A 21,387-nucleotide genomic window follows, 5' to 3' on the forward strand; every position below is an offset into this window, starting at 1 on the left:
TCTTTATTTAATGATTAAAACTTAGCAATCTGTATTTAAATCATCTCTACTTATAAGGAGCAAAAATTTGCCTTTTGCTCTATGAAAAACCTTATTTGAAAGATTATTAAGTTAAAGCATTCTGTTTTAAAGTTTAGCCATGTATAGTTTTCATTTTAAGAGTTATATTACAAAATTTGTCTCTATTATAAAAATTTCCTTTTAGCCTATGACCTAAATCATCAATTCCTGGGATTATTTTGCATCTGTTTTACATACGATGATTTACATTTCTTATTTCTCATTTTTGAACTGCCACTGATTTCAGATCCCTGTCCCCAAATCAATATAATGACCATTCTATGTCCCTTTATCTTCAAACCATTCCCACTTGGTCCTATATTTTATTAGCCTTCACATTTCCCTTAAAATATCTCCTAAATGAACCACAGAGGAATCTCCTCTAAATGCTCAGGATCACAGTTTGGGAACCATTACTCTATGTGACTGATTTCTCCCCAAACAAACACTTTGATCATTTAAAAATGATGGCCCTTGCCGAGAGCACTAATGAGCTAACTTGTATATTGTGGTGAGTACACATGGAGGATAAAAAATGGGCTCAGAATTAGACTCCCTCTTTATTCATCCAAGGGGAGCATTACTGAGAGAGTTATTTTTTAAAAATTAATACAGTTTTGGCAGCTTCCCTTGATTTGAAAATGAAAAGGTTTTGAGTAGGTGAGTAGTGAAGGGGCTTTTTTTTCCTTTGCAGATTTCTATAAAAGACACAAATATGAAAAGCTTTCCGTGGACGGCAAAGAATCAGGAAACTAGTTGCACCTCACCTACTAATAACAACCAAGAGATTATTTCCCAGCCCCTTCCATTTAATGTCCAGGAAGATAAATATCGCATTAAATAGCACGGATGTTTCTTTCTAATACGGTGCGAAATGCAAACCTAAAGCATCTTATTCTTTGGCTGTTGGTTTGGCAAGGCTCATTTGTGTGGGTAAAATGCCTTCACAGGACAAAGGGAAGCCAGGCCAGAGGGAGTAGGAGAAGGGTGAGGGTCCCCACTTCCCCTTGCCTTCTTCTTTGACCCTGACTGTTTCACTGCCCTTAGTGGGTGCATTAAAGAATGAGTTGTCAACTGGAAACACTAGAGAGCTCAAAGGGTGACACCTGTATTTTCAGAGGACTTATGTTAGGGTTCAAAATTCTGGAGTTCTTTTGATAATAATAATAGCTAACCTTTATTGAGCATTTACTATGTACCAGGTGCTCTTGTAAGCGTGTTTGCTGTATTAACCCATTGAATCATCCCCTAACGCTATGAGGTATAAGATATATCCTGTATTTTGTAGATGAGGAAACTGAGATATAGAAAGGTTAAATAACTTGCCCTAAATCACACAGATTAAGGGTGAATGCGGGGCTTGAATCCTCTGGTTGTTACCATTGTGATTTTGTAACAATTATTCTCTACTGAATCAGACTTACAATTCTTTCTGCATTTAACTTGTCTTCAGGAACTGATAGGTCAGTGGGACCTTTTTTGTGGTATAGATTGATTGCTGAGGGTCCTAGTTGGGCATTTATCCAATTAGGTGTAATTGCTTACTCCCTCTCTCTCAAGACTATTTGAAGAAAATTTTTATTTTTTAAATGCTACATCACACTTAGCTTGTAATCAGCTATTATTCCTTACCGAAGTTATACATGAACTGAAGACATTAGTCTACCAAAGTTTTGACTAAACATGACATTCCTCTAGCTTCTCTTTTGCTCATTATTCTCACTTCCCAGAGGCAACCACCTTCAACAGTTTTAGTTTTTTGTTATGGTTATTGTTTCTTTTTTATATTAACCTTCATACTTTTCAACACTATGTATATACAGATTTTTCCTGATTTATCTATTGTAGGTATTATGTATTGATTTTCTGTTATAATCATTTAATATTAGCTCTCTTATACTCCACACCTTCCCTTCCCTCAATTTTTTCCATTATAGCTCTATCACATTTTTTGTTTCTATTACTAGCGGCCATTGTTGTGATTTTCTAAGAATTTGCTGTTGAGCCAAAAATTATTATATAACTATCATTCCTTTGGATTCAACTTTCTTTTGTGGAGTCAATGATGGCCTTAGTTTAGTTCATTTATATTTCATCATAGCTATAGCAAATTTTCTCAAAGATGCCAACAATCTGTCAAATTCCTACCAATCTTTTTCTCAAACACTGAAACATGAAATAATATATTTCCCATTTTTCTTTTTTAAAAAGTCTTCTTCCTATTGATATCCATCTTCTTCCTTCAACTTGGACTGAAGACTCTGCTTCCTGACACACATCTGTGAACATGTGACTTCTCCTTGCCATGTTCCTATGTCTATACATCTTATTTCCAATGACTTTTTTCCTTGGTCAAATCCATCATTCTACTAAAGTATCTTCTTCAGTAGTTTCCCAAAAAGAATGTAGTGGAAACAAATGTTTTGACTCTTCCTATATCTAGAGATGTTTTTATTTAATTCTGCCTTTTGAGTGATAGTTTAACAACTACATGATTCTGTGTTGATAGTATTTTCTCCTTAAACTTTGGAAGCATTCTTCTAGCCTCCAGCCAGTTTTAGAAAAGTCCAACACCATTCTGATTCCCACTCATTGGTATGTGATCCTTGATCTTTCTCTCTCTTCTTACTTCTTTATAACTGCGTGAACTACTTCTTAATTTATTACACTGGACACTTCGTAGGCTCTTTCAATCAGAAGGCTCATATCATAAAATCCTGGGACATTCTCTTGTACCTTATTTTAAAAGTTCTTACGATCCATTTTATTTATTTTTTCCTTTTTGGACTTCTCTATAATGTAGATGCTGAACTTCCTAAATTATTTTCTTATTTCTTCTTTTTTATAATTCATCTCTCTGTTTTTTCTATTTCCTGACTCATTTATTATTCTTATCCTCCAAAACTTGTGTTAAATATATTTATGTTTTTAATTTTCTAATGCCTCTCTTTATTATTATTCCTGTTTTTATGAATCTTATATATTTTCTTATCTCTTGAATTATTACCAATAGTATTTTTAAGCATTTTTGTCTTTCTTTTCTTGGTATTATATCTGCTTATTTTGAGTTCCTTTTTATGTTTGTTCGTATTGATATTCCTTTTTCCATCTTGGGAATTTCCTCAACAACTTTAAAGCAGACGTTATTTTATTCAGCACTTAGAACTGTGCATTTTACATAGATAGTGCTCAAGAAGTATATAGTCTAGTAATTATAAAGTATTATGTATAATATAATTATATAGTATTACATAATATTCTGTATATGATACCATTATTATTTGTAAGTATACCATCTAAATATTGTTATATAATAATCAGATAATAATTAATAATCAGATAATAAATAATTTCTTATGACCCATGCCTGCATATTCATATTTTAAAAAGTGCTGTCTGTGTGCTTGGAGTTGAGGTGCTGGGCTTGTTGACAGACAAGATTCTCTGTAGAACACATAGAACGTGCACAAAGAGGCTTTTCATCCTCTTTTTTTTAAAAGATTTTATTTATTTATTAATAAATGAGAGAGAGAGAGCACAAGCAGGGGGCAGCGGCAGAGGGAGAGGGCGAAGCAGGCTCCCCAGTGGGCAGGGATCTTGATGCGGGGCTCCATCCTGGGACCCGGGAATCATGACCTGAGCTGAAGGCAGATGCTTAACTGATTGCGCCACCCTGGCATCCCCACAAAGAGGTTTTTCATTGAGGATATCCAAATTTCAGTATCTGATGGACTTTGTAGCCATTTGCTGTTTCAGAGAAAACTCCTCAAGTCTTCTAGATGAAGGGTTAGATTTTTGCCTCTGGTATTTCTGGGAGAATGGTTGAGAATAGAAGATGAAGGTCTCATTGCTTTGTAGGTAAACTTTAATCCCGTGGTTCATAGTCCCACAGTCCTGTCTGCCCTCTGTGATGCCAGGTGACCCTGAGTCAAGACTCTTGAAAATGCCTGGTTCAATGTCTCTCTTAATGCAGATCTGGGAACAGTCATCTGGCTATATTCAATGAATGAGTGAGCCTGGGAATACAGCTTTTCTGCAAGATAGCTGTTATAGGCAATCTTGACTTTGTCTTTCATGGATGCTTCCAAGTGATGGTTATGAACATTTTGTCATTAATACCCATCTTCCATGTCTGGAAACACGGAGGTTGTAGCTTCTTTCATTATACAAAATAATTACATTTTCATATGCATTTTATCTTCCAAAAACTTTTGAGATATATCACCCACTTTTGCTCACTCTCTCATTCTTTATAAATACATTTTTTCCCTTTTACTCTGATTTTAGTAAATAGGGGAGATTAATGTATGTGGTCAATCCATCACTTTCAACTAGAAATTCATCCTGGAATCTTTATGGTATGGTATGATACGGTTTGGTACGGTATCTAGAACAGATAGCTAGTCATTTTCCAGTTCTAGGATTCACCAAATACAAATCTGTAGCACTATTTTTGAATGGATATAGTAGTAAAGTAGATACACCTTTAGCCTATTCATCTTCCTCATATCCTAAACATTGCTATCATTATTTCTTCTCAGCTAATGTTCAAGATGATTGTAAAGATTCCTTATCTGAAATATGATGAAAATAGAAAATGGAAACTTAGGTGTAAAATAATTGAGGGGGAAGTGGGATAAAAGTTACTGCATATTTTAATCTGCAAACAGTGCGATATGATGGTCAGGCAACAAGCATGTGTTGAGTATCCATATCAAGGGCCAGTAGCTTCAGCATTTAAAAACTTTGGAGTCAGAATGCATGAGTGTTTGAATGAGATGAATCTGGGTTAACCAACAGCCTCTCACCCTTACTAATTTATAGTCTTTTCTCACTGTCCTTGGATTTATCATCTATGCAACAAAGGCAATAATCGTAACTATTTCATAGCACAGATACTACACAGTACTTGTTTAAACACCACTAGCTATAGGGGCACCTGAGTGGCTCAGCCAGTTAAGCGTCTGCCTCCAGCTCAGGCCATGATCCCAGGGTTCTGGAATGAACCCCTCTTGGGCTTCCTCCTCAGCTGGGAGCCTGCTTCTCCCTCTCTCTCTGCCGCTTGCCCTGCTTGTGCTCTCTCGCACACTCTCTCTCTCAAATAAATAAATAAGATCTTTAAGGAAAATAAAATAAACACCACTAGCTACAGAACCAAATTATTTGATTCCTGCCTTTGCTTCATAATGGTTGATCTCAGCCAAGTTCAACTTCTTTCAAAACTGGATTTAGGTGACTAGATTTTTGGTCTTTGAGCCAATGAGAGAGTGGAATTTAGATTTAGATGATGAGACTTTGGACTTTGAGGAGATGCTATAATGGGGTGAAACTCTTTGGAATCATGGGAGGAGATGATATGTTTTGCTTGTGGGAGGGACATGATTCGTTGAGGACCAGAGGTGGGATTGCAGTAGGCAGAATTCTAAAATGACACCAAGACTGTCACCTCCTGGTTTGCATGCCCAGTATAACCCCATCTCCTTGCATGTTAAAGGTTTTTCTAACAAAATGCTCTCAAAGTATCCTAGAAGGAAATGACTGGAATTTCTTAAAGTAGAGAAACAAATCTTTTTTTTTTTTTGAAAGATTTATTTATTTTAGAGAGGGAGAGAGAGAGAGAGCACACGAGTGGGAGGGGCAGAGGCAGAGGGAATCTACAGCAGACTCCACGCTGAACACTGAGCCCAACTCGGGGCTCAATCTCACAGTCCTGAGATCACAACCTGAGCTGAAACGAAGAGTCAGATGCTTAACTGACTGTACCACCCAGACACCCCAAGAAACAAATCATTTTAAAAGAGTTTCTAGAATCATTGAAGAAGATTTTATGAGTACATTAGCTTAATATTAATTACCATTTACTACAATATATTTATCATAAGGACTACTGGGAGAGGAATGATACAATAGGTATAGGGGAGATTATAATGATGAGGACTTACCATGTGGTTGAAACTGTATATGTATCAATTTTTTTTTATTTCTAATGTAATCCTATAAGGAATAAGTACTACGCTATGCCATATTTTACAGTTGAGGGACTAGGAGCACCAAGAGATAAAGTAATTTACCTAGAAGGTAAGTGATAACAGAGCATAGAACTGTTCAGAATAATAATCTACATAATTATGTAATGCTATTTTAAAGCAGAACTATATCTATCTACCTATGTCTACACCTATATATTTCTATGTAACTTCTCAGTTTCTCCATCTAGAAGAGGAACCTAATCCTCAAGCATCATGTATACTACATAGATCAGAAAACTATTATCCAACAGTGTCAGTTATTTCAATCGTAGTCTAATGAGGGGATCATTTTGAAAATTTAACTTGATTTCAGTAAGGAAAGACGGCAAATCCCCTATGAGAAATTACAAGAGCTTATCTGGAAAAGACCACTGACTTCTGAAAAGAATGATGAATATGTTTCCAACAAGATAACTTTAGAACAAGACATTATAGGCTATTGAAGCTTTTGGTGGATGGAATGAAATAATAGGTCACATGTATGAAGAGATGCAATATAATGTTTGAAATGACTGATCTTGTAATATGTATCCCACACCATGCTAAATTCAGTGCATTTAAGGATAAGTAAAACATGATCCTTACCCTCAAGATTCCCTAGACAGGACATCTGCTTTTCTTCATTTTCAATAAATTAGTAGTATGTAATTCTTACTGCTATACCCACAAGGCGTGATAAATCATGAAGAAAATGATTTGCTCTGCGAACTCTGACAGAGCATAGTAATCAGATTGAGGAGTCTTGGATGATTATACCTATTCTTTGTCTATTTTCACGAGAAACTTCCCCAGATAATTCTAAATTGAGTTTCACATAAACATTTTTTTTTCAAAGTATACCAACTCACCTCTTCTTTGATTAGTTCTTTTTAAAGTATATACATCTGAGCAAGTGGTGCTAACTTGAAGGTCAATCAGGAAAACAGGATGAGGGATTTGTCTTTTATGAAAATGTGCTGCCTTTGAGAATTTTTTTGATACCAAAAAATGGCAGATTTTCTCTTATAAACCGTATGTTCTTGCATTTCTGATATCTGGAATGAGTAGCTTGCCAGAAACATTCTCACTCAAAAGCCAGACTAACCCATGAAGGTGTCCAAAGAAGTCTGTTCTGATTACTGAAGATGTTGAACTAGTCTTGACTTCAAACAGTAGATATTTCCACACTTTAGTGGTATATGACAGCTCTATTCATTCCACAATGTCAAATTCTTTGGTTTTGGCCATTGGGTATTTATGCATTTTTGGCTAGGGAAGCAGAGAAGCCTAATTTGATTCTGGAGCCAAAAGTTTTTAGGCCCTGTTCCTTTGGAACTTGGACTGGAGGATTTTGGCACTGCATAAAGACTAGGACAGGGCAAGTAGTCACACATAACTAACTCAGTCAACAGAGCATATTCAGGGAGAAAGATCATGCCTACACATTGGATAACCATTCTCCAAGGCAGCCTGACAACACCCTGAATTCAATCACCCTTAAATAAACACACAAGGAAAGCGTGGCTGTAACATACCTTCGGGCGCCGCTCTCCAGCGCTGCCTGATTGGTTTGAGTGCCATAGGCCGGGATGCAGATGCAGCCATTACTGTTGTTCTTACTTATGTCTGTCTGCTGTCTGCTAACAAGCATTCATATGCTTTGGATCATTAAAGTCACAACCTCCTATGCCAATCTATTCCTCTCTAAGGGTTTGCTGTAGATTGGAAAGAGAGATGCTATTTTTGTTTCTTTTTCTTTCCATTAGGACCTCTAGTCAGGGTTATTTTTGAGGTCTGAATATCATAGCCTGCACCCTTGTCCCCGCTGAGCATATAAATCGTGTTCCCGTTAGTCTTGTTCTTTTTGCCTGATTTATTTCATTTACTGTTGTATGTGCGTTTTCAATGCAAGGCAAGTAATTCGTGTCAGGGCTGTGACAGGCAAAACGTGCTCTAACTTCAACTATTTCCTGGTGCCATTGCTATCTGCGAGAGGTCTGCTGTACTTACACCCATGCTAAATTTCTTCTGACAGACTCCAGGTGGTCGGGATTTTCACAATCCAACCCATTTCAGTGTTAGAACTTGTCATTTGGGGCTCTGTGGATTCTTTCCTCTCTTTCATCTTCCTGTCGGTGGCAGGTTGGGCCCATTTGCACACCTACCTGCAGAAGACCGTGTGTGTCCACAGGTAAAATCAAGGGTGGAGAAACACGAGTTTCACTCTCAGAGAAGGCACAGAGGACAGATATTGTAGAGAGAGAAAGAAAAAAACTGTCACTTGTAGTATTATGCAGGCTGCCCATCTAAACCCATCATTGCCTGGCACCTACACACTAAGGGCAAGGATCCAGCCAACTTGTGAGTGGGCACCACGCCATTTGAGCAGATGGGCACGGAAGTCGGCAGCCAGTAGACCATGTATGTGCATCAACGGTGGGTGTTGAGGGCACGATTCCCAGAGGAGAATGTCCTAACAGCTGTCTGGCCTGAGCCAACATACTTACGACCAAGGAAAAGTGCCATCCTTCAATCCTGCTGGGTTGGATTAACCTTCAGAACTAAATCTGCTTTTTCGGCAGCAGAAGGTGAGTTTGGGGTCTCTGCAAACCTCAAAGAATACATAAAGGAAGGAAACTGGAAAGATACAATTATTAGATATTGACTAAAGCCGCCGAGCGGATTCACGTGCATATTTTAGATATTTGACCAAAATCTTGTTAAATCTTGAAAGAATGGCATAGTCATTAAAAGCCTTGCCTCCCACAATACTTGTAGAAGTGACCTTTCCACACAGGCAGAGCATTTTCAGTGAGCGAGTACATGTCCAGCTTTGCATTAAGAAATAATGATATCTGAGGAAAGGGGTCAGCCGACTATAGAAATGAAACTGTGGGTAAATATCTTTGTCAAACTTTACATATCATGGATCAAACCTGACATAGGGTGGATTACTTTCCAAATGACAGAATTTCTTCTTCGGTGATTGAACATACACCTGAAAAAGTAAGAAGTAAACTCGGTATTTCAGCTTAAGCACTTCAGGGCAATGAAAGAGACTTTATATTCGAGACTGAAAATAAAACCTGATTCTAATTTGTTCAGAGTTCTAGAACAGTTAAACATCATAAAATCAGATATAGGTTGTTTCTGCCCAACATAGTCAAACGGCGATTTGACAATGATTTGTTTAATTTGGCTAAAATAGATGGACTGTTTTGACCATTTGGGGCCTCAATAATTGTTTGTTTACTAGTTTGCTTTGTTTTGAGGTGTTTATGAGACAGTTTTCTTGGTATTGTTTTCTGCTGTCTTGAATCTTTTTATTTAAAAGATAACATATGACTTGCAGTTGTGGAGAAAATGTCAGTTTGGCCCAAGTGTTCTATTCCTTTTTTCTTTTTTTTTTTAAATCAACAGAGTAATGTCTCTATAATGGAGGATAAAGGAGGTAGTAAGCAGGCTATGTTATCTGCCGGCAATACTAACTTCAGCTCTGGCTCTAACAAAGTATATATAATGCTTTAGATTTAATACCAATGATAGTATTATGAGTAGAATAAAATATTTATGTGTCTGTTTTAGCACACAATTTCTCATGATATCAATTTGGAAATTCATGTCTAAATATGAAGAAAAAAGTAAACTAAAAACTAAGACAATATATAAATGTACTTTGCATGAAAAAATGTAGAAAATTATGTTATTCAAGTATGGCTATGTTTCTGGGTTCTGGTAGTTTTTATCTCAAGAGCGTGTTTGAAAAGGCTAAAATAGTCTAAGGACTATATGAATGACTTCTCAATCTGAGAAAATTCTTGGAGAGAAACATTCTACTGAAGGCATGAAAAAAGAAATGAGAGAACTAAAGAAACCAGTATTTAGCTATAAATGAGGCCATGTGCACCGTATATAACTAATTTTTATTTAAGCAAGAAGGTGTGAGGCAGTTTGATTTTCTTCTTGGAGGAAAACATGTGTTTGGGACTAAATAAAGCAAGGGAGGAATATTAAGAAGTTAAATCATTCCAGCAATTGCTTCCCTTTGGCTATCCGGGAGATAAGAAAATGTGGTTGAAGCTGAATTTAACTCAACTAGACTTAGCCCAGGATTGAAAGGCTGGTGAGCACCACAGATGACCCAGATGCTGACCAAAGACTGTTCAACAAACAAACAAACAAATAAACAAATAATGCTGAGAAACTTTAATATGTCCTCCAGAAGGTTTTTGAATCCTTCCCTTTCATTTTCTGCAGGGGATAAAAGAGATAAGGGAGAGTGTCAGATTTCTGACTGACAAGATACAGCCAAAAAAGGCTTACAGAAGAGCCAAAGAAACAAAAAACGGGGCATTTGCTTATGGATGCCCACTATGGTAACTGAATGATATCACTGGCCGAGGGAGGAGGAGATCTTAAATGTGAATCAATACACCCGTGGTATATTAAAAAGGAGCAAAACGGAAGAATTTGGTTTCTCTCTGGTTAATGTCATTACTTTCTATGAAGACTATGAAAAAAAAATATAGTGAGTGGATGAATAATTATGATTTTACATGTGTGAATTGACACGTGTCCACAGATGGGTAAAATTAGAAGATTAAATGTGTGATAAAATAATATCCTCATCTATTAACTTTCTTTTTTTCCCATCAAAAGCAGTTACCTACCACATACACATGATTTAGGTTGATGCTTATTATATCTAAACAACCAAATTGTTGGGAGTACAAGAAATATTGGCCATGTTTCCACTTTCCAAAAAAAAAAAAAAGAAAGTTTCACTAACTTTTCTTAATTTCTGATTGTAATAGCTTTAAAAAAAAGAATTTGGCAAAACAAATGAAGATTTGAACATAAGAATTGGTATACACCGGGGTGGGGCGGGGGGGGGGGGGAGGTAGAAAAAAAAGCTTTTGAGAAACTGTGAAGATAAAAACTAAACTTAACCACAGATTTATTTCTGCTTTTTATCCAAGTATCCAGGGAGGTTGTTAATGGGAGGTATGCTTCGGAAAATGTACATGTCTGTGAAAATGCTGGAGCTAACTATGCTTTTATTCAAGTGATTTTTATTTCAACTCTAAGCCACAAGATATAAACTTTCATCAAAAATGGTAATCTATTTAAAATCAGAGCTATGTGGAATGTTTCATGTTTATGTATAACTTTCATAGTAGACCTTCCTATACCAGGAAAATAATATGCCCAAATTCTGTTATTTTTACTTCGTACCGAGCACTAGTCCCACCCATCAGTTTCATGTTCTTTAAATAGATTAAAATGAAGAAGAAATGGAAGAAAAAAATGAAAACACTTAAAAAAATGACTTTTTAATTTTTTCTTTTTGGAGGAAAATATATCTGGAAAACTTAATTATGATATATAATAAGAACAAAAAGGAATTTAAAGGAAAATATGCATTGCACATTCTCAGTACTTCATGCTTCCAACTTTGCTTTGTGCAATTATAAAGCTAACATACCTGAGAAGGAGTGAGGAGAGTGGTAGGTGGAAACAAAGAAGGAGAAACACATAGATCTGATCTAAAAGTAGTTTAGTGATATATTCATCTGATAACTGGTTTCCAAAAAAATCCAAGCAGAAGTCATTTGTTTTTCAAGCTTTTCTCCCCCAATGGTAGCTACAAATAATTCCCAGTTACTGAACATAATAAATCAACAGGAAGATGACAGCATTGCGAAAAGATGAGGCCGGCTTTCTCTTCAAAGGGAAGATTGCGAACAACTGACGCATTTATTGTTAAAGCCCAGTTGCTTAAGATGCAGAATACTGTGATAAGAAAACAGTTAAGACATAACCATATCCCCTCAAAAGAAACTGTGAAGTAACATTCTTAGTAAAGAGGCCAGATACACTTTAAATGGTTAAGGTCCCTTTTTACAAAATACTGGAAATAAATGAAAAGTAGCAATTCATAAAATTCTCAAATGAGAATTGTAAAACGATATTGCAACCAACATTTCGTAATTTAAGAATGTACAAACTAGCGAAAAATCAGGCTGTGGACACTTAAATAAATATATGGTAGATATACATACGTGTCCACTTATGTTTAGAAGAAGGATCTGTATACTATTTCAGAACATTTGGAAGCAAAAAAGAAAGCAAACATACGTCTAAAAACTGCATTTTAAGCCTTCTTAAGAAGAAATGTTTCTGTAACTCAGAGAGAAAATAATGTATTAAAATAACGTTGTATGAAGCTACTGCTAATATTATTATTGCTATTCAAGTTTTCCAAATTCTGTGATTAATTGAGAATTGCTGCAAAAGTGAAAAGGACCTGAGATTGAACAATGGAGCCCACCATTGCTAGCATTCTGAAACTTATCCAGATAATTTGCAAAGCAAAACATTGGTTTTTAATATCAGATACATTGAGAAAAAATTAGGACTGTCCAAAATGAAGTACTCTTCTTGCAATACTGGTATTAGAGATATTTGATAACATCGACAAACACAACAAACATGTATATTTTGAACATCTACTATTAGAAACTACTAGCATATAACTGTACTAAACATGCAATGTTTACTGGCTAAATGAATAGTTTATAAGGACATCTGTTGTCTTAAGCAGAAACGTTTTTCAGGGAAGTGCCCTGTAATAATTTGCAAATTTTCAGATACTACTAATAAACTATTGATAGAGAAACATGTACAAATACTATAAGATTTTGTTATTTTATACTACATATGGCTTAGGAGAGCCTCTGTTCCCTTCAAACTTAGCTCAGGAAGTTTTGATTGACCTCAAGTGCTCTTTATAATTATTATTTCAATTAAGTAAATCACATACAGACAGCTCTCTTGAAATATCTTTTCTTGATATCCATGTAACACAACTAAGCAAATTTGGATTCAGAATTTCCTAAATCATAAGTCTCAGTCAGAGTAATCTGATTTGAGATGATAACACATTTCTGTGCCTAATGCTTAACTGAGAAGAGCATTAAAGCAAAAGACAGGTGATGAAAGTTCTCTTTTTTCCTGCATCTCCATAACTTGGTTGAACATGATAGATTGGCTAGCTTATTGATTTAGGAATGATCAGCAGTATTACTTTCCCTAAAGGTAAATTAAGATAATTCATAACAGATTTGAAACCTGATTTCTAGCTTCCTGTGTAAATGTGTACAAATTTATAAGTTTGACTCAAATTTCTTCCATAGAAATATCCCCTTATGCATGCAGAGAATCTCAATTTTGGAGTTCCCCAAGAATGGAATGACTGCCTTTATGCATATACGTTATATTCCTGGTGAAGCAAGAAAGTGCAATAGTTGAAGGCTTAGATCCTGGTTAAATATCACCCATGCCTTTTACTCACTCTGGATCTTCAAAGCTACTTAAACTGCCTGTATCTGTGTTTCTACATTCATGAAAAAGGAGTGAGAATTAGTATGTTAATATATGCAAAATACTTAGAACAGTGCCTGGAAAATAATAAGCACGGAATATGTGTTGACAGTAACACTGTGTCATTTCTCAATCTGAATTCTTATTTATACCGTGGACCCAATAGTTCCCTTTAAGGGTAAAATAAATATGTGCTCAGTAACTGGTCATTTCTGTTCTGATTTCTTCTCATTAAAATTTGTTTCCCAGCGATGCCTGGGTGGCACAGTTGGTTAGGTGTCCAAAGCTTGATTATGACTTGGATAGGGATCTCAGGGTAGTGAGATGGAGCCCCCACCCCCCCGCACTCGCCCACATGCTTTCCTTCTCTCTCTCTCTCTAAAATAAATAATAAATAAATAAATCTTTAAAAAAATTTGGTTCCCACTTTTCTTTCTTTCTTTCTTCCCAAAGTTCTTTTCACTTGCTATGTTTGTGGGGGTTTTATTCCCATATTGCACACTACATAGTACTTATTTAATTATATTGTTTATACTCTATTTTAATGGAAAATATATTCATACCACTAATAAATGGCTTTGTGTGGTAAATTTTTCTGCTAAACCTTAAGATTGTGTAAATGATAATTAAAACAGTCATCGGCTAATATCATCTCTTGTGCCTCTGGCAATATATAAAACATTGCCTTATAGGAAAACTTTCTATAGTAACTAGAAGAGACTATTTAAAGGCCGGTGGGCCAATATACCCATCAAAATCTAGTAGTGATAGGACAAAGGAAGGCATGATTTGGCCATCGAAGGAATGTAAGACTGACACAAATGAATGCCCAGGTGCTTATTCATCAGTGCTGCGAAGACATTATTCAGTACTACTTTCTCTAACATTTAAAGCTTGAGGTATTCTATGTGCTAGGAGAGTGATTTTTAGCCCAAGACTGGAAATCCAACAAGTTTCAAGGAAATGGAACAAGAAAAAAAAATCCCAGAACTCTTCCACCCTTGTAAATTGAATGTAAGACATATATATTAAATTTCAGTGAAGATAATAAATCCTAGTTTAATGACTAATAGTTAAGAGAAATAAGTTCCAAATGCATAGCAGTACAAAATAAAGGCTTGGTTCCGTCAAAGGTTTAAATACCCAGTATATATATATGAATATATATGAATATATATACACATATATGTGAACATAAATATACATATATATATATATATATATATATATATATATATATATATATATTCATTTCAACATGAATTAAGATCAACCATGGTTGTTTTATTTAGGGTAATGCTAGCAGGTGTAAAATTCGTTAAAATACACAACGGCTCCAAGAAATAGAAGTTTATTTCTCACTACAAAGCAGTTAGAAGGAAATTTTCTACAGAAACTCTCTGCCCTTGCTACAACTTTTCTCTGAGTATAAAATTATTCCAAAATAAAAAGTTTACTAAATAAAATAAAACGCGTTTTCCTGGCCTATGCTTGGCTTTTCTCCACCTGGTGATTCAGAGTGTTCCGTCTTGCATCTTCAGCCTCCTGCAGGGCCTCTGTCAGCATCCACTCCCAGCCAGTATGTGAGGAAGGAGGGAGCGTGGAGGGGAAAACGCTTTGAATGGGGAAAGTGTCTCATTGTTCCCATTGGTCTGAACTAATCATGTGGCTACTCCTAACTGCAAGGAAAGCTGAGAAATGCAGTCTAGATATATGCCTTGGAGAAAGGACAGAATTTTAGTGACCAGACACCAGGGTCTGCCACAGTCACCCCCACCCCTTCACCATATATCAGTTTGCACCTGTCTTCCAACTCTTAGAAATACATCTATCTGCCTCCCTAGAGAAGATGACCAAAAGTCCCATGCAGTTACTACATCAAACTCCAATAGCAGAATAGCAGGAGATAAATAACTTTCTCCATCACGCCAATTTCTCTCCAGGGGGTTAGAGGTTTAGAACTTGAAAAATGAGTTTTCTGTTGTGTTTTTCCCATCACGACCAATAAACACCGGTGGAATGGGAACTAAATAACTGGAAACACCCTCTCATTTGTAAATGAAATAAATGGTAAACAACCAACAGTCACTTGACCCAAATGATTATTAAAGCCTGCTGGGCAGACCCTGTGAGACCCCTGCCCTCACAGCAGAGTCAGTTCCTGGCTCTCCTCGTTCTCCTTTCTGGGATAATTCCCCAAGCCCATTGCTCTGCTTTCTGGAGGCTCTTCCTTCCCTGTCATCCCCCACTGGCCACATTGAAAGTGAGCTTGGAAGAGAATGGCTCCCTTGGAGGTTGTATTGCCTTCACAATTCAGTTTTGTGGAGCAAGGGTTGTATAGAGTCACAGGTTTTTGAGGCCAGGGTTTTGGTTTATTTGCTAATACAAGTCTCTCAAAATCTTAAAAGGTTTTGATTTAATCCCTTCAATCAGTTACATGTGCCAGTAACCAGAGTCAAAAGGCATCCAAAGTTCTTTTCTAGACAATTCTCAGACCTGCTTTATTCTTTAATACCTCACGCTCATCCTGCAGTCTCTCTTTTTCTCTCTCTTGTTCTTTCTTTTCCTACTTCCCTGTCTCTTCTGCCTTACCCCCCCCCCCCGCACCCTTCATGTAAAATACTGGAAAATTCTTGTCTAGTAAAATAGTATTATTAATTAGAGCTGCTGTTTAAATTATCAAACAATACAGTATTTCATTATAAATTCGTTCTTCTCTTTTTGTTTTTTTTTATAGAATCAGTCTATGATGCTTCATTGGCAGAAACAACAATAGGCATTTTAAAAATTTTGTTACAAAAACATTAATCCATTGATTATTGTGTATTTAAATACATTTGTAGAAGAAGACATGAAAATTAATAGAACATTGACTCTGATAAAGCTGAGCTCACATCATATCATAAACACAAGGTGTTTCAACATTAAATATTTTGTTCCATTGTAAATCACCCTGAAATATAGAGTTATAAAACAATGATCTTTTTTTTATGCTTTCAGAAACTGGTCAAAAATTCAGATAAGGCATAGCAGGAACAGCTTGTCCTTACTACACAATGTTTGAGTCTTCTACTAGGACTTGAAGCATGGGGCTGACTCAATGGCCGGCAGAGGGAACCACCAGAAAATATCTATATTCATATGATTGGCAGTTGGTACTAGCTGTCTGCTAGAACCTCAGTTAGTCTCTTAGCCAGAAAACCTATGAGGTCTCTCCCTGTAATCTCTCTGTGTGAGATGATTTGGGCTTCATCCCCACATGGTGAATATTTTCCAAATATGAGGGTTCTAAGAGAATGAGGAAGAAGTTCATAGACATTTTTATACCCTAATATTTTGAGTGATGTAGTGTCACTTCTGCCATGCTTTTTGATTGAAACAGGCATAAAGCTCTGCCCAGGTTCAAAATGAAAGGCACATTGGGATGCCCAGGTGGCTCAGTCATTAAGCATCTGCCTTCGGCTCAAGTCATGATCCCATGGTCCTAGGATCGAGCCCTGCATTGGGCTCTCTACTCAGCTGGAAACCTGCTTCTCCTTCTCCCACTCCCCCTGCTTGTGTTCCTGCTCTCTCTCTCTGTCAAATAAATAAATAAAATCTTAAAAAAAAAAAAAGAAAGAAAGAACATAGACCCCACCACTTGTTAGGAAGAGTGTCAAGGTTACATGCTAATAAGAGTACATGGAGTAGGAGATATTGTTGTAGCCAGCAATCTTTGAGTACACATTTTATTCAAACTAGTCAATGTCTAAAATATTTGCTTTCCATTTTATATCTACTTTGTTTGACTTCCTTTTTTTTTTTTAAAGATTTTATTTATTTGACAGATAGAGAGGCAGCCAGTGAGAGAGGGAACACAAGCAGGGGGAGTGAGAGAGGAAGAAGCAGGCTCCCAGTGGAGCAGGGAGCCCCATGTGGGGCTTGATCCCAGGCTCTGGGATCACATCATGAGCCGAAGGCAGATGCTTAACGATTGAGCCACCCAGGCTTTGTCTGACTTCTTGAAGAATCTGAATATGGTTATTTACCTGTGTACTTTTACTAAAATATGCTCTTCTAAATCATTTGTAACTTTTTTTTTTTGGAGAAAAATAACATAATATATATAATATAATATAATGTAATATAATATAATAAGAAATATAATAATGTCTAATGCCAATATATTTTCAGATATCCCGACACAGAAGGAATCATTCACAGCATGTCTTGAAAGATGTCATTCCTCCATTGGAACAATTGGTAAGTTTATTTCCCTGTAATACTGTATTATTTATCTACTGCTACAGAATAAATTAAGCCAAAATTCAACAACTTAAAATAGTACACATTATTATCTCATGTTCGTGTGGGTTGGGAATCCAGGCATGGCTTAGCAGAGTCCTCTAGTTCAGAGTCTCTAAAAAGATCTCAATCAAACTTTAAGCCAGAATTGGGGTCACATCTGAAGGTTTGACTGGGGAAGGATCTGCTTTCCTGTTCATGCACATGGTTGTTGGCAGGGTTCAGTTCCTCCAGGAATGTGGCCCAGAGGCTGTTCTCAGTACCCTGCCACATGGGCTTCACCAGTATGGCAGCTTGCTTCTTCAAAGCATGCAAACTGAGAAGGCAAAGGATTCTGCTAGCAAGACAGAAGGCTAATCTTAAGGTTTATCTGCTGACAGTAGTGATATCCCATCAAGTTTTCCACATTCTCTTGATCAGAGTCAAGTCACTGAGTCCAGGCCATACTCAAAGAGAAGGGACTACACAAAAAGAAGGTTGTGAATAATAGGAAGGAGAGATTATTTGGGGTCTACTGCAAATTTTGACAAAATTTTTTAAGAAAAAATTTAATCCCAGGATGCCTGGGTGGTTCAGTCAGTTGAGCATCCAACTCTTGGTTTCAGCTTAGGTCATGATCTCAGGGTCATGAGATCGAACCCTGTGTTGGGCTTCACACTCAGTGTGGAGTCTGCTTGAGTTTCTCTCTCCCTCTCCCTGTGTGCCTCCTGAGGGCTCATGCTCTCTCTCTTTCTAAAATAAATGAATAAATCTTAAAAAGAGAGAGAGAGAGAGGGAGAAATTAATCCCTTACCAGTAGGTTCTAAACCACTAAAGCGGGGATTTTTTGTTTCCATTTTTGTTTATTGTTGTATCCTAATTACTAGAAAAGTGCCCAAAACATTGTAAATGACATCGATGAAGTATTAGAGATATTTTAAAAATATATAAGCCCAACTTTCCTGATATGTTCTGACACTTCTTTCTATTAATGACTCCTTTTTGAGAAACATAACACCCCTTTTCTCCATGCTTATCCTTCCTGCTGGATTTCACATTGGCCAACATGCTTCCAGTTCCATTGGCTTATAGGACACTGCATTGAGATGACTTTATTCCTATCTTTCCCCTGCTATTCCATCTCTATTACCTTTGGGCTTTCTCGTCCTCAACACCAAAACATATTTATTTTTCTAGTTCAATTCCCTTATTTTCTTTCATTTTACATGTTCTAGATCCCCCATCTCCACTCTGGCCATTGCTCCATTACTTTCTTTGTTTTAGACTAAAAATTCCTTAGGAGGATTATCTACCTTTATTGTTGTCAATATCTCCCCTCCTTTATCTCTTGAACCAACTCCATTTAGGCTTTTATCTCAAACATTAATCACCTATTGAGGTCATCAATTGCTTCTATACTGCTAAATCCATTGGTAAAGTCTCAGTTTTCTCATTAGACCTCATAATTTAACCCAATTGATAACTCTCTGTGAAACACTTTCCTCATATGACTACCGTGAGTAAACCACTTTCTCATGGATCTTCAGTGAATTAAATAGCCACCCATTTTTCATTACCTTTGCTGGTTCATCTTCATCTTATAGCTCAATTTAACTTTTCTTCTTTCTCTTTATATTTTTTCCCTACAGCGTATCGCTCAGTGCTCTGGTTTTAGGTGTTATGTTACACTAACCACTGCTCCAGCCTGAACCACTGCTCTAAACTCCAGTACTGTATGTTGTGGCATATTCACTTATATGTCTAACATACGTCTCAAACTTAACATACCCCAAACTGATCCTGATTTTCTCCCAAACTTGCTTCTTTCAATCTTCTCCATTTCACTAGATGCTAACTCCATTCTTCTGGGTTTTTCTGTCAAAACTCTTAAGGTCATTTTTTCTCACAACATAAACTTAAACGTCTGTTAAAATGTTTGCTCTATCTTCAGAAGACATCCAGAATCAGTTCCTTCTCACTACTTTTATGCTCTGTCATCTCTACCTGATTTACTGCAGTTGCCTCCAACTGATACGCTGCTTTCACCCTCACTTTCTACTTTTTGTTTGCAAAACAACAGAGTGATCTTGTTAAAATGTAAGTTAGGTCATGTCACTCCTTGATTCCATTTCCTCTCTGGCCTCCAGGATCTCCCAGGGTAAAGGCTGACAAGTGTGCAGGGTTCACCTTACCAGATCTTACAGCTATCAGCTATCTCTCTGGCCTCACCTTTTCCCTTCTCCTCCAGGCTCATTCTGCTCCTGCCAAGCTGACCTCCTTACTTCTCTTACAGGGCCATTATACATGCTCTTTCCTCTGCCTGGTACAAAAAACTTCATTTTTTGCCCAGAAATTTGTAAGTCTCATTCCTTCATTTGCTTTGAACCTCTGTTCAAATATCACCTTTTAAGATAGGTCTTTCCTAATCTCCCTAAAAACAAATAAACAAATAAGAAAACCCACCATTTCCATTCATACTCCTTTTCTCTTATCCTAATTTAACTTTCCCTATGGAGCTTACCACCATGGGGCATACTATACAATTTCTTTTTATTTGTTTGTTATTTCATTAGAATGTTCTGTGAGAGCAGGGGTACTGTCTCCTACATTCATAATTCCATTCTCATGATTATAACCCTTGCTAGAACATAGTAAGAACTCAGTAAATGTGTGTTAAATTAATGTACAAATGGAACAGGTAATGGCTTTTGTTTTTACTTGCAAGTTTGTAATACACAGATCTATACTTGTGTACTTTCTCTGCATTATCTCATCCTATATCTTGAAGTGCTAGCCAGTCATTTGTTCTACGTGTCTTCTTGTCATCTCAGAAGTGAATTCTCCCAGATTGAACCCATCATCACCTTGTTCCCAAACTGGTTTCCCTTTCCATCAAACCTCTCTTTACTAGTAGCAAGCATGTATCCAGGCTTAAAATGCATTTTCTTCTATCCTTTATTTTATCTACTCCCCATCAAACAAGTCACCATTTTCCAGAGTAGTTTCTCTGCAATGGGTGTGGTGCCCACATTTTTCTTTATGGTTATACATACATCCTTGCCCAGGCCTTCAAATGCTTCTGATGGCAGCCCCCACCCCTCCCCTGGACTCCACTCTGCTCCTCCCACTGATCTTGTATAGCAATTCCTTTCCAGTCTTCTGGAAACGGTAACTTCATTACTTCATTTTCCTTGTCAAAGCACTCAACAGCTTCTTATTCTCTATAACATCAAGTCTATAGACTTCTTTCATGTTCTCTGATTTATCTATTTGTTATCTATTCCCAAATACACACCTCAGGCTAGGGATGGTAACATGATTAAGACATGGCTCTTACCCTGATAACACTTCGATTTTCTGTGACAATTAGTTTCTTCATCTCAGCACTCTTTTGTGTTGTTCACCTCAGTTCATGGGTAATGGACTTGTTCCACGGCTACACTGTAAATGCTTTGAAGTTAGCAGGTCATGACTTGTATTTTCTTTATTATATCATACTTCCCCTTACATTGCTTTTGACACTAGGGCTTGTTCAGAAAAAAAATGTTTGTCAACTGATTTAATAATAAGATATGAAAGGTGTATTAAAACGATATTGTTGATTCAGATGTTAATAAATATAGGCCTGCTATTTGTAGAGGTTCGCTACAAGAGAGATTCTCTAAAACCTGCT

General features: G+C 36.7%; 1 protein-coding gene across 1 annotated transcript in view; it reads left to right on the top strand.

Moving 5' to 3' along the window:
* The window catches only part of ARHGAP15 (Rho GTPase activating protein 15), a 597,544-nt gene that overhangs the window by 59,149 nt on the left and 517,008 nt on the right, over positions 1 to 21,387 (top strand). Inside the window, exon 3 of the mRNA XM_045782563.2 lies at positions 17,625 to 17,693. Within this exon, the coding sequence (XP_045638519.1) occupies positions 17,625 to 17,693 (69 nt within the window). The remainder of the gene's footprint in view (positions 1 to 17,624; positions 17,694 to 21,387) is intronic.

Source organism: Ursus americanus, chromosome 1, assembly GCF_024610735.1.
Source record: "Ursus americanus isolate L20-20 chromosome 1, mUrsAme1.1.p, whole genome shotgun sequence".
In the NCBI taxonomy this organism is placed as follows: domain Eukaryota; kingdom Metazoa; phylum Chordata; class Mammalia; order Carnivora; family Ursidae; genus Ursus; species Ursus americanus.